The following is a 14,733-nucleotide window of genomic DNA, read 5'->3' on the forward strand; positions in this document are numbered from 1 at the left end:
CATTGTACTTCGTTCAGATTGCATGTGCTCAGGATTAAGAGTCCAAGGTATTGTTGCGGCCAGAGAGTGTGGCTTTCCACTCGCAACCTTCCTCTTACGACAGCTTCTCGTAAGTTGACTCCGCGGTTCATTGGTCCGTTCCGTGTCTCCCAGGTCGTCAATCCTGTCGCTGTGCGACTGCTTCTTCCGCGACATCTTCGTCGCGTCCATCCTGTCTTCCATGTCTCCTGTGTCAAGCCCTTTCTTCGCACCCCCGTTCGTCTTCCCTCCCCCTCCCGTCCTTGTCGAGAGCGCACCTATTTACAAGGTACATAAGATCATGGACATGCGTTCTCGGGGACGGGGTCACCAATACTTAGTGGATTGGGAGGGTTACGGTCCTGAGGAGAGGAGTTGGGTTCCGTCTCGGGACGTGCTGGACCGTTCACTCATTGATGATTTCCTCCGTTGCCGCCAGGATTCCTCCTCGAGTGCGCCAGGAGGCGCTCGGTGAGTGGGGGGTACTGTCATGTTTTGTCATTTATTATCTTGTCTTGTCCCTGTGCTTCCCATTCTATTCGTTTCCCTCTGCTGGTCTTATTAGGTTCTTTCCCTCTTTCTATCCCTCTCTCTCCCCCTCCCTCTCTCACTCTCTCGCTCTCTCTTCTCTCTATCGTTCCGTTCCTGCTCCCAGCTGTTCCTATTCCCCTAATCAATCATTTAGTCTTCCCACACCTGTTCCCGATCCTTTCCCCTGATTAGAGTCCCTATTTCTTCCTTTGTGTTCCGTTCCTGTCCTGTCGGTTCCTTGTCTAGAATTCACCGTGCTGTGTTTGTGTATCGCCCTGTCGTGTCGTGTTTTCCTCAGATGCTGCGTGGTGAGCAGGTGTCTGAGTCTGTCTGGTTCAAGTGCCTTCCCGAGGCAACCTGCTGTTCACCTGCTGTTCAAGATCGAGTCTCCAGTTTGTCCTCGTCATTTCGAGTGAAAGTTGTGTTTTTTGTTTGTATTTACTTTACTGGATTAAAGACTCTGTTTTCGCCAAGTCGCTTTTGGGTCCTCTTTCACCTGCATGACAATATCTGCAGAAGATTGCCAGGGATGGAGCAGGCATGCCAAAATATTCTTTCCTATGTGTATTGCCCAAGATGACATAAGATGTGATATATATATATTGTATATATTGAGATTTAAATGTTTTTTTAGAGTGAAGTACATCGAAAAAAATCAAGAGAAAACTGCAAGACTCAATAGAAGACAAAACAAGGAACAAACCAAAAAAGACAGGCTTTTGAAAAATTTACTATTTTTCATAAAATTGTACAGTTATCTTAGCTAGCTGAATTGCTAGCAGAATTGTTTACTTGTTGCTAAGCAGTTGCTAGGGACTCTCCTGGAAGAAGCTAGCTAGCTTACAAAGAATAACAACAAAAAATATCTAGTTAACAGAAGAAAGGAAGACAAAATAAGGACAAAAGAAGGACAGAAGAAAAAGGAAAAGAAAGAGGACAACAAAGTGAAACAGTCAGCAATTCTATTGCAACTTCGTATTTCGTCGTCCTAACGTAGTCTACACTGCTATCTGCCCAGCAGCTAGCCAGCTAGCAAACGTCCACCGTCTACCGAATAGCAGCACTGTAGAAACTATTACACTCAACTGAACGACTTGATTAGTGTAGTGTTAGCTAGCTACATAGTTGTCTTTGCTGTCTTCGTATCCAAGATAATTGTGTAGTTTAGAGCGTGTAGTCTTAGAGTGATTATCTTAATTTACCGAGGTTAGCTAGCCAGCTATTTGTCGTCCTTAACGTAGGAGACACTGCTAGCTAGCCAACAGCTAGCCAACGTCTACTGAATAGAACATCCGCACTCAACAACCCGGTCGCATTCCGCTTCGCTCCACAGGTAGTATCACATTTTAAATTTCATTTCATTACAGCACAACGGTTTGATTTGTTTGATCATAGCTAGCTACATAGCTAGCTACATAGCCGTCTGTGTATCAAAGATAATTGTGTAGTCTAGAGCGATTTTCTAGGTTAGCTAGCCAGCTATTGTCGTTCTTTTAACGCAACGTAACGTAATCAACACTGCTAGCTAGCCAGCTAGCCCCCGAATAGCAGCACTGTAGAAACTATTACACTCAACGGAATGACTTGATTAGTGTAGTGTCAACAACGCAGCCACTGCCAGCTAGCCTACAAAGTCAACAACGCAGCCACTGCCAGCTAGCCTACTTCAGCAGTACTGTATCATTTTAATCATTTTAGTCAATAAGATTCTTGCTACGTAAGCTTAACTTTCTGAACATTCGAGACGTGTAGTCCACTTGTCATTCCAATCTCCTTGCATTAGCGTAGCCTCTTCTGTAGCCTGTCAACTATGTGTCTGTCTATCCCTGTTCTCTCCTCTCTGCACAGACCATACAAACGCTCCACACCGCGTGGCCGCTGCCACCCTAATCTGGTGGTCCCAGCGCGCACGACCCATGTGGAGTTCCAGGTCTCCGGTAGCCTCTGGAACTGCCGATCTGCGGCCAACAAGGCAGAGTTCATCTCAGCCTATGCCTCCCTCCAGTCCCTCGACTTCTTGGCACTGACAGAAACATGGATCACCACAGATAACACTGCTACTCCTACTGCTCTCTCTTCGTCCGCCCACGTGTTCTCGCACACCCCGAGAGCTTCTGGTCAGCGGGGTGGTGGCATCGGGATCCTTATCTCTCCCAAGTGGTCATTCTCTCTTTCTCCCCTTACCCATCTGTCTATCGCCTCCTTTGAATTTCATGCTGTCACAGTTACCAGCCCTTTCAAGCTTAACATCCTTATCATTTATCGCCCTCCAGGTTCCCTCGGAGAGTTCATCAATGAGCTTGATGCCTTGATAAGCTCCTTTCCTGAGGACGGCTCACCTCTCACAGTTCTGGGCGACTTTAACCTCCCCACGTCTACCTTTGACTCATTCCTCTCTGCCTCCTTCTTTCCACTCCTCTCCTCTTTTGACCTCACCCTCTCACCTTCCCCCTACTCACAAGGCAGGCAATACGCTCGACCTCATCTTTACTAGATGCTGTTCTTCCACTAACCTCATTGCAACTCCCCTCCAAGTCTCCGACCACTACCTTGTATCCTTTTCCCTCTCGCTCTCATCCAACACTTCCCACACTGCCCCTACTCGGATGGTATCGCGCCGTCCCAACCTTCGCTCTCTCTCCCCTGCTACTCTCTCCTCTTCCATCCTATCATCTCTTCCCTCTGCTCAAACCTTCTCCAACATATCTCCTGATTCTGCCTCCTCAACCCTCCTCTCCTCCCTTTCTGCATCCTTTGACTCTCTATGTCCCCTATCTTCCAGGCCGGCTCGGTCCTCCCCTCCCGCTCCGTGGCTTGACGACTCATTGCGAGCTCACAGAACAGGGCTCCGGGCAGCCGAGCGGAAATGGAGGAAAACTCGCCTCCCTGCGGACCTGGCATCCTTTCACTCCCTCCTCTCTACATTTTCCTCCTCTGTCTCTGCTGCTAAAGCCACTTTCTACCACTCTAAATTCCAAGCATCTGCCTCTAACCCTAGGAAGCTCTTTGCCACCTTCTCCTCCCTCCTGAATCCTCCTCCCCCTCCCCCTCCTCCCTCTCTGCAGATGACTTCGTCAACCATTTTGAAAAGAAGGTCGATGACATCCGATCCTCGTTTGCTAAGTCAAACGACACCGCTGGTCCTGCTCACACTGCCCTACCCTGTGCTCTGACCTCTTTCTCCCCTCTCTCTCCAGATGAAATCTCGCGTCTTGTGACGGCCGGCCGCCCAACAACCTGCCCGCTTGACCCTATCCCCTCCTCTCTTCTCCAGACCATTTCCGGAGACCTTCTCCCTTACCTCACCTCGCTCATCAACTTATCCCTGACCGCTGGCTACGTCCCTTCCATCTTCAAGAGAGCGAGAGTTGCACCCCTTCTGAAAAAACCTACACTCAATCCCTCCGATGTTAACAACTACAGACCAGTATCCCTTCTTTCTTTTCTCTCCAAAACTCTTGAACGTGCCGTCCTTGGTCAGCTCTCCCGCTATCTCTCTCAGAATGACCTTCTTGATCCAAATCAGTCAGGTTTCAAGACTAGTCATTCAACTGAGACTGCTCTTCTCTGTATCACGGAGGCGCTCCGCACCGCTAAAGCTAACTCTCTCTCCTCTGCTCTCATCCTTCTAGACCTATCGGCTGCCTTCGATACTGTGAACCATCAGATCCTCCTCTCCACCCTCTCCGAGTTGGGCATCTCCGGCGCGGCCCACGCTTGGATTGCGTCCTACCTGACAGGTCGCTCCTACCAGGTGGCGTGGCGAGAATCTGTCTCCTCACCACGCGCTCTCACCACTGGTGTCCCCCAGGGCTCTGTTCTAGGCCCTCTCCTATTCTCGCTATACACCAAGTCACTTGGCTCTGTCATAACCTCACATGGTCTCTCCTATCATTGCTATGCAGACGACACACAATTAATCTTCTCCTTTCCCCCTTCTGATGACCAGGTGGCGAATCGCATCTCTGCATGTCTGGCAGACATATCAGTGTGGATGACGGATCACCACCTCAAGCTGAACTTCGGCAAGACGGAGCTGCTCTTCCTCCCGGGGAAGGACTGCCCGTTCCATGATCTTGCCATCACGGTTGACAACTCCATTGTGTCCTCCTCCCAGAGCGCTAAGAACCTTGGCGTGATCCTGGACAACACCCTGTCGTTCTCAACTAACATCAAGGCGGTGGCCCGTTCCTGTAGGTTCATGCTCTACAACATCCGCAGAGTACGACCCTGCCTCACATAGGAAGCGGCGCAGGTCCTAATCCAGGCACTTGTCATCTCCCGTCTGGATTACTGCAACTCGCTGTTGGCTGGGCTCCCTGCCTGTGCCATTAAACCCCTACAACTCATCCAGAACGCCGCAGCCCGTCTAGTGTTCAACCTTCCCAAGTTCTCTCACGTCACCCCGCTCCTCCGCTCTCTCCACTGGCTTCCAGTTGAAGCTCGCATCCGCTACAAGACCATGGTGCTTGCCTACGGAGCTGTGAGGGGAACGGCACCTCAGTACCTCCAGGCTCTGATCAGGCCCTACACCCAAATAAGGGCACTGCGTTCATCCACCTCTGGCCTGCTCGCCTCCCTACCACTGTGGAAGTACAGTTCCCGCTCAGCCCAGTCAAAACTGTTCGCTGCTCTGGCTCCCCAATGGTGGAACAAACTCCCTCACGACGCCAGGACAGCGGAGTCAATCACCACCTTCCGGAGACACCTGAAACCCCACCTCTTTAAGGAATACTTAGGATAGGATAAAGTAATCCTTCTCACCCCCCTTAAAATATTTAGATGCACTATTGTAAAGTGGCTGTTCCACTGGATGTCATAAAGTGAATGCACCAATTTGTAAGTCGCTTTGGATAAGAGCGTCTGCTAAATGACTTAAATGTAAATGTAAATGTAATGTGATGTGAATGTGATGTGAATCTGTGGCCAAATGCAGAAGACAGGATTGACTAACATTGCCAGTGTATCTGTATCGGTAGGTGGATGGTGTATATACAAATTATTGTATTTTGCAATCATTCAATGCCAAAAAATGATATAAAACATATTGAAATATATTGCATAATTTCTGATTCATCCTGTAATATACACTGCAGTAAATTCTAAATAGTAGACAGATCAGATCAGTCATTCTTGTTTTGTAAAGACATTTTACAAAAGAAAATGGTGTAATGCTACCTGTTGCTAGTGTTGTTTAGGTCATTGTTTGCCTGTTGGGTGACAACCTTTGCTAGTGTTATGGAAGAATGAGTTGATTTGAAACATGTATAAAGGGTTTTGGTAGTTTTAGTGCATTTTGGATGTGAAATTAACTGCTGTGCCAAGCTGAAAGTTGGTTAGGAGATCCTATCGATTGTAAAAAAACTGTAATGAATTTCACACACACCAGATTCTACTACCTCTCACCGTCGACATTTAGCCCTCAGCATAATCACAATATGATCCTGATTATTATACATTAAATAGAAAGCACCTTCTGTTGTGACATTAATTTATATGTATGGCCGGTATGGAATTACCTACTGTTTCATTATGGTGAAATGTCATCACACATAATGTCAAATCATAAGTTCACATTCAAGTTTGACTTATCACATGCACAAGTACAGTGAAATACTTAACGTGCAAGTCCTACCCAACAGGACAGGATTCAATATCAACAAAATGAAAAAGAAATTAAAATTAAAATACGGGAGAAATCAGAAATAAGAAAAGAAGCTACAGTTGATGTCGGAAGTTTACATACACTTAGGTTGGAGTCATTAAAACACGTATTTCAACCACTCCACTTGTCAACAAGCTATAGTTTTGGCAAATCGGTTAGGACATCTACTTTGTGCATGACACAAGTCATTTTTCCAACAATTGTTTACAGACAGATCATTTCACTTATAATTCACTGTATCACAATTCCAGTTTACATACACTAAATTGACTGTGCCCCCTGTCCCCTCTGTGTGTGTTTTTCCATGAGTTACTGTCCTGTACGACTGACAGGTCTTGCTCTTTGTTACCACAGTGATTAGGGGATGACAGGTGCTCTCGTCTAGCATCAAGGACAGGTGTGTGTATACTGTACCTGTGGACAGCACAGTGGAAACTGAGTCTGTGTCTGTGTTTCTGCAAGTGTGGAATGGATACAGTGTGTGTGTGTGTGTGTGTGTGTGTGTGTGTGTGTGTGTGTGTGTGTGTGTGTGTGTGTGTGTGTGTGTGTGTGTGTGTGTGTGTGTGTGTGTGTGTGTGTGTGTGTGTGTGTGTGTGTGTGTGTGTGAAATAATACAGTTCCTCCTTAGTCTGTGTCTTCCTTACAGGACACGTACAGTGTGTACAGTTATTTCCACTTTAGTTTATTTGGTACATATTTTCTTAACCGTATTTCTTGAACTGCGTTGTTGGTTAATGGCATTAGTAAGCGTTTCACAGTAAGATCTACACCTGTTGTATTCGGCACATGTGATTTTGATTTGACTATGGGGACACACTATAAAAACTATTTCCAGTAAATAGAACCCACTAAATCAGTACATCTAAACTCTCTGAGATTATAAGAGTTATTTTCAGAGCCCCATTTCATTGTAATGCCCAGTTGACTCCCATTATAACCAGTCTATTATATGAAAGACTCATGTTAATACATCCAAATAAGTGGCTGATGTATGGCCACACACACACACACACACATGTACAGACATACACACACAGGCGATCACGCATGCACACAAACACACACACACACACACACACACACACACACACACACACACACACACACACACACACACACACACACACACACACACACACACACACACACACACACACACACACACACACACACACACACACACACAATCACAACATTATGACGATGGATTAAGGGTCCTAGCCGAGCCAGGCAGACTGGTCAATGTGAAATCAATATCACCTACGCATTATTAGCCCACACATTATTCAGCAGAAAACACAACACCACACAGAGAGAGAGAAGGCTAAGGTCGGGTCTACACTTGACACCAACATGCGACTTATGCTATCAGAATACGAAGATCGCATTGAAAGGACGGGTCTAGACGCACAAAAGTGGTCTGATTGTATTCAGATCTGGCTGATCACAGGTGGTCAGGGATGCATTGTGTGTGGATTTCTCCTTCGTCTGGATGCAATCGGGCTACCGAAGTAGTCATCAACACTTCTCCCACAAGTCCCACAAGTCCCACAAGTCCAAAAAACTGTTGTTTTGGGACCGGGACGCACCTTTTCATTATAAAGTTGGAGGAAATATGTTCATAACGTGTTTGCTGGCTAGCTAATATTTATATACATTTTGGGGGATTTGGCTAGAGTTCTGCTAACAAGTATGCTATGCTTTTAGCGTTGCTTGCTAGCTTGCTGGCTAGTTACAGAGGTTATCTGTCTAGTTAGCAACAGCAGTTAGCAACTGCCAACAGTTGTTGTGTTATGATCGCATTTAGCCTTTTCCACCGTTTGTAGAATGCATACTGGCATTTGAATATAAAAGGAAAAGGAAATCAGGACACACCGTGGACACGGTAGACACATTTAAATGTAGGTGTAGACGCATGACACGTTCCCGAATTCCATGATCAAAACTCTATGATCAGAATACTAAAGCTGCATGCACTGTCAAGTCTAGACAGGGCCTAATGGTCATCCGCAGAAAGCACTGCCTGGAGGCTGGCACATACTGCTGTAACACTTTCACTCCATACAAACTTGTAGACTATGGTGCCAGCTACAGTAGTAGTAAGGTCTGTTCAAATGCATGGTGTGTACAGTAGATGATGATTACGGTGATGTCTTTACTTTAGTTGTTATTAATGATGATGACGATATATATTTTCTATATGGTGTATTTTGAGCGTAATGGTGTATTTAATGATTATGCTCACAATAATGATGTCTGCTTTGATATAGTTTTTTTGTTAATGACATTGTTTTAACAATGGTGTTGATGCACGCACATTTATAATGACGCTGATGATGTTTCAGCTATACTAATGGAGTTGTCGACTCACTTCCTAAAAGTGGGAATTCCATGGAGGGATCGCCCCTGTGACACTCCTGACCCCTGGCTGTGTCCGGAGAGCAGACTGTCCGTCTCAAACTGGAACGTTCCCTCCGGGTCACCTGGGATGTCCAGGAATTCTCCGTCACTCCAAACCCCCACAGTCCCATCCATCGTCGTGTACTTGATGTATATGGTAACACTGGCCTGGAATGGAAGCATCAACCAATGAAAATTAGGCAAAACAAACTAGAAACACACTATGGTCAGAGAGTAAGTTAACAACAACTAATAAAGGTTTCATAGAGCATTCACAAGGTCATCATTAGCAATACATAGATGCTCCACAAATCATTCATAATCAATTTCATATTGCTTAAATGAAATGGTAATATAAAAATGGCAGTGAAAGAGGTAGCCAAGGTCCGTTGCTCTAATCTTTTCTTGTTTTGTTACGTGACATGTATGCCTCAGGATTGGGGCATCCAGGATTAGTTACCCTCTCTGCTGGTATGTAAGTCAATGGGTGAGAGAGAGGGAAACACACTAGGGGTAACTCAACCCAACTCTCCCCTAGCCATTGCTCCACGACAGGGTGGGTAACACATCTCCAAACTGTCCCCATAGGGGACATCTGTAGTTAAAGAGACTCAAAATCCTCATTAAAATCAAATCAAATCAAATCAAATTTTATTTGTCACATACACATGGTTAGCAGATGTTAATGCGAGTGTAGCGAAATGCTTGTGCTTCTAGTTCCGACAATGCAGTGATAACCAACAAGTAATCTAACTAACCATTCCAAAACTAAGTGTAAGGGGATAAAGAATATGTACATACGGATATATGAATGAGTGATGGTACAGAGCAGCATACAGTAGATGGTATCGAGTACAGTATATACATATGAGATGAGTATGTAGACAAAGTAAACAAAGTGGCATAGTTAAAGTGGCTAGTGATACGTGTATTACATAAGGATGTCAGGATTTGGCCAGGGTTGTTCCGGTTTTTGGTCACTAGATGCCCCCATTGTGCCTTTTGACCTTTTGTTTTCCCTTGATCCCCATTATTATTTGCACCTGTGCCTCGTTTCCCCTGATTGTATTTAAACCCTTTGTTTTCCTCAGTCCTTTGCTCTGTGTTTGTATGTTAGCACCCAGCCCTAGTACTCTGTGAACTCTTGTTGATCCCGGTGGACTCTCTTGTGGAATTCTGTTTTTTGTTCTTGTTTGTTTGTTTTTGAGTATTTTTTGAGGCTTTTTCTGCTATACCTTCCACCTTGTGGATTTACCTTTTTGTCTTGGAGGTGTCATGTATTGTATTGCCATGTCTTGTCCCTGTGCTTTCTCTTCTCTTCGTTTCCCCCTGCTGGTCGTATTAGGTTTCTTTCTCTCTCTCTATCCCTCTCTCTCTATCGTTCCGTTCCTGCTCCCAGCTGTTCCTCATTCTCCTAACGACCTTGTTTACTCTCTCACACCTGTCCCCTATTTTGCCGTCTGATTAGGTCTCTATTTCTCTCTCGGTTTCTGCCTCTGTCCTTGTCGGATTCTTGTTTGCTGTGCCCTTGTTCCGTCCTGTCGTGTTTTGCCTTTTCTTCAGATGCTGCGTGTGAGCAGGTGTCTCTGTCCGCTACGGCCCGCGCCTACCCGAAGGGACCTGCAGCCTGTTGCCGCTTGTCCTGCAATTCTCCTCAACAACTAGAGGATTGATGTTTTCCCTGTTTGGACATCTCCTGTAAAGATTGAGGATTATGTATTCCCTGTTTGGACTTTAATAAACTCAGTTTCTGTTAAGTCGCTTTTGGGTCCTCACTCACCTGCATAACAGGATGATTACCTTTGTTCTTGTGGAATTCCTTTTGAGGTTGTGGAGTTACATGTTTTCCTGAAGAACTTCACTATTTACTTCATTAAATACACCGTCTCAAGTACTGCTGTGTCTGCCTCATCTTCTGGGTTTTGCCAACTATTCGTGGCTCAGTTGGTTAAGTGACTGTTTCTCACTCCGGAGACCCGGGTTCGTAACCGGGTCCTGACAAAGGATGCAGTCGATGATGTAGAGTACAGTGTATATACGTATGCATATGAGATGAATAATGTAGGGTAAGTAACATTATATAAGCTAGCATTGTTTAAAGTGGCTAGTGATATATTTACATCATTTCCCATCAATTCCCATTATTAAAGTGGCTGGAGTTGGGTCAGTGTCAATGACAGTGTGTTGGCAGCAGCCACTCAATGTTAGTGGTGGCTGTTTAACAGTCTGAGGGCCTTGAGATAGAAGCTGTTTTTCAGTCTCTCGGTCCCAGCTTTGATGCACCTGTACTGACCTCGCCTTCTGGATGATAGCGGGGTGAACAGGCAGTGGTTCGGGTGGTTGATGTCCTTGATGATCTTTATGGCCTTCCTGTAACATCGGGTGGTGTAGGTGTCCTGGAGGGCAGGTAGTTTGCCCCCGGTGATGCGTTGTGCAGACCTCACTACCCTCTGGAGAGCCTTACGGTTGAGGGCGGAGCAGTGGCCATACTAGGCTATGATACAGCCCGCCAGGATGCTCTCGATTGTGCATCTGTAGAAGTTTTGAGTGGTTTTGGTGACAAGCCGAATTTCTTCAGCCTCTTGAGGTTGAAGAGGCGCTGCTGCGCCTTCTTCACAACGCTATCAGTGTGAGTGGACCAATTCAGTTTGTCTGTGATGTGTATGCCGAGGAACTTAAAACTTGCTACCCTTTCCACTACTGTTCCATCGATGTGGATAGGGGGGTGTTCCCTCTGCTGTTTCCTGAAGTCCACAATCATCTCCTTAGTTTTGTTGACGTTGAGTGTGAGGTTATTTTCCTGACACCACACTCCGAGGGCCATCAACTCCTCTTTGTAGGCCGTCTCGTCGTTGTTGGTAATCAAGCCTACCACTGTTGTGTCGTCCGCAAACTTGATGATTGAGTTGGAGGCGTGCGTGGCCACGCAGTCGTGGGTGAACAGGGAGTACAGGAGAGGACTCACCACCTTCCGGAGACACCTGAAACCCCACCTCTTTAAGGAATACCTAGGATAGGATAAGTATTCCCTCTCACCCCCCCCTTTAAGATTTAGATGCACTTGTCATGTTTGTCATTCATTGTCATGTCTTGTCCCTGTGCTCCCCATGCTATTCGTTTCCCTCTGCTGGTCTTGTTTGGTTCTATCCTTCTCTCTCCCCCTCCCTCTCTCACTCTCTCGCTCTCTCTTCTCTCTGTCGTTCCGTTCCTGCTCCCAGCTGTTCCTATTCCCCTAATCATCATTTAGTCTTTCCACACCTGTTCCCGATCCTTTCCCTGATTAGACTCCCTATTTATTCCTTTGTGATCCGTTCCTGTTCCGTCGGTTCCTTGTTTTGTATTCCATGCTGTGATTGCGTTTCGCCCTGTCCTGTCGTGTTTTTGCCGTGATTGTGTATCACCCTGTCCTGTCGTGTTTTGTGCCTTCTTCAGACGCTGCGTGTGAGCAGGTGTCTCAGTTGACTACGGCCTGCGCCTACCCGGCGACCTGCAGTCTGTGGCCGCTTCTCCAGTTGTTTTCCCTCTACTAATCTAGAGGATTTCAGTTATTCGGTTTTGAACATTAATAAACTCTGTTTCTGTTAAGTCGCGTTTGGGTCCTCCTTCACCTGCATGACAGAAGGAACCGACCAAAGAATGGACCCAGCGACTTCAGACGCTCGTTACACTGCCGTCGAGATCCAAGGAGCCATGCTCGGCAGACACGAGCAGGAATTGTCTGCTGCTCGCCATGCCGTGGAGAACCTGGCCGCTCAGGTTTCCGACCTCTCTGGACAGTTCCAGAGTCTACGTCTCGTGCCACCTGTTACTCCCTGGCCTGCCGAGCCTCCTGAACCCAGGGTTAATAACCCACCTTGCTACTCCGGGCAGCCCACTGAGTGCCGCTCCTTTCTCACGCAGTGTGAGATTGTGTTCTCTCTCCAACCCCACACATACTCTAGAGAGAGCTCGGGTTGCTTTCGTTATTTCACTCCTTACTGGCCGGGCTCGAGAATGGGGCACAGCTATCTGGGAGGCAAGGGCTGATTGCTCTAACAGATTCCAGAACTTTAAAGAGGAGATGATTCGGGTTTTTGACCGTTCAGTTTTTGGTGAGGAGGCTTCTAGGGCCCTGGCTTCCTTATGCCAAGGTGAACGGTCCATAACGGATTATTCCATTGAGTTTCGCACTCTTGCTGCCTCTAGTGAGTGGAACGAGCCGGCGCTGCTCGCTCGTTTTCTGGAGGGACTCCACGCAGTGGTTAAGGATGAGATTCTCTCCCGGGAGGTTCCTTCAGATGTGGACTCCTTGATTGCTCTCGCCATCCGCATAGAACGACGGGTAGATCTTCGTCACCGGGCTCGTGGAAGAGAGCTCGCATCAACGGTGTTTCCCTGCTCCGCATCGCAACCATCTCCCTCTGGCTTTGAGACTGAGCCCATGCAGCTGGGAGGGATTCGCATCTCGAATAAGGAGAGGGAACAGAGGATCACCAACCGCCTGTGCCTCTATTGCGGAGTTGCTGGACATTTTGTTATTTCATGTCCAGTAAGAGGCCAGAGCCCATCAGTAAGCGGAGGGCTACTGGTGAGCGCTACTACTCAGGTCCCTTCATCTAGATCTTGTACTACTATGTCGGTCCATCTACGCTGGACCGGTTCGGGTGCTACATGCAGTGCTTTGATTGACTCTGGGGCTGAGGGTTGTTTCATGGACGAAGCATGGGCTCGGAAACATAACATTCCTTTCAGACCGTTAGACAGGCCTACGCCCATGTTTGCCTTAGATGGTAGTCATCTTCCCAGTATCAAATTTGAGACACTACCTTTAACTCTCACAGTATCTGGTAACCACAGTGAGACTATGTCTTTTTTGATTTTCCGTTCACCGTTTACACCTGTTGTTTTGGGTCACCCCTGGCTTGTATGTCATAATCCTTCTATTAATTGGTCTAGTAATTCTATCCTATCCTGGAACGTTTCTTGTCATGTGAAGTGTTTAATGTCTGCCATCCCTCCCATTTCTTCTGTCCCTACTTCTCAGGAGGAACCTGGCGATTTGACAGGAGTGCCGGAGGAATATCATGATCTGCGCACGGTCTTCAGTCGGTCCCGAGCCAACTCCCTTCCTCCTCACCGGTCGTATGATTGTAGTATTGATCTCCTTCCGGGGACCACTCCTCCTCGAGGTAGACTATACTCTCTGTCGGCTCCCGAACGTAAGGCTCTCGAGGATTATTTGTCTGTGTCTCTTGACGCCGGTACCATAGTGCCTTCTTCCTCTCCGGCCGGGGCGGGGTTCTTTTTGTTAAGAAGAAGGACGGTACTCTGCGCCCCTGCGTGGATTATCGAGGGCTGAATGACATAACGGTTAAGAATCGTTATCCGCTTCCCCTTATGTCATCAGCCTTCGAGATTCTGCAGGGAGCCAGGTGCTTTACTAAGTTGGACCTTCGTAACGCTTACCATCTCGTGCGCATCAGAGAGGGGGACGAGTGGAAAACGGCGTTTAATACTCCGTTAGGGCATTTTGAGTACCGGGTTCTGCCGTTCGGTCTCGCCAATGCGCCAGCTGTTTTTCAGGCATTAGTTAATGATGTTCTGAGAGACATGCTGAACATTTTTGTTTTTGTCTATCTTGACGATATCCTGATTTTTTCTCCGTCACTCGAGATTCATGTTCAGCACGTTCGACGTGTTCTACAGCGCCTTTTAGAGAATTGTCTCTACGTAAAGGCTGAGAAGTGCTCTTTTCATGTCTCCTCCGTTACTTTTCTCGGTTCCGTTATTTCCGCTGAAGGCATTCAGATGGATTCCGCTAAGGTCCAAGCTGTCAGTGATTGGCCCGTTCCAAGGTCACGTGTCGAGTTGCAGCGCTTCTTAGGTTTCGCTAATTTCTATCGGCGTTTCATTCGTAATTTCGGTCAAGTTGCTGCCCCTCTCACAGCTCTTACTTCTGTCAAGACGTGTTTTAAGTGGTCCGGTTCCGCCCAGGGAGCTTTTGATCTTCTAAAAGAACGTTTTACGTCCGCTCCTATCCTCGTTACTCCTGACGTCACTAGACAATTCATTGTCGAGGTTGACCTTCAGAGGTAGGCGTGGGAGCCATTCTATCCCAGCGCTCCCAGTCTGACGATAAG

The 14,733-nt window shown here is 46.9% G+C and overlaps 1 protein-coding gene across 3 annotated transcripts in view; it reads right to left on the reverse strand.

Annotated features, from left to right (window-relative positions):
• Positions 1-14,733, reverse strand: part of LOC123991013 (otoferlin-like) — a 157,913-nt gene that overhangs the window by 76,815 nt on the left and 66,365 nt on the right. For all 3 annotated transcript variants that reach the window (XM_046292118.1, XM_046292117.1, XM_046292116.1), the window contains exon 5: positions 8,586-8,782. In XM_046292118.1, coding sequence (XP_046148074.1) covers positions 8,586-8,782 — 197 coding nt within the window. The remainder of the gene's footprint in view (positions 1-8,585; positions 8,783-14,733) is intronic.

The sequence above is a fragment of the Oncorhynchus gorbuscha genome, linkage group LG12, assembly GCF_021184085.1.
Source record: "Oncorhynchus gorbuscha isolate QuinsamMale2020 ecotype Even-year linkage group LG12, OgorEven_v1.0, whole genome shotgun sequence".
NCBI classification, from domain to species: Eukaryota; Metazoa; Chordata; class Actinopteri; order Salmoniformes; family Salmonidae; genus Oncorhynchus; species Oncorhynchus gorbuscha.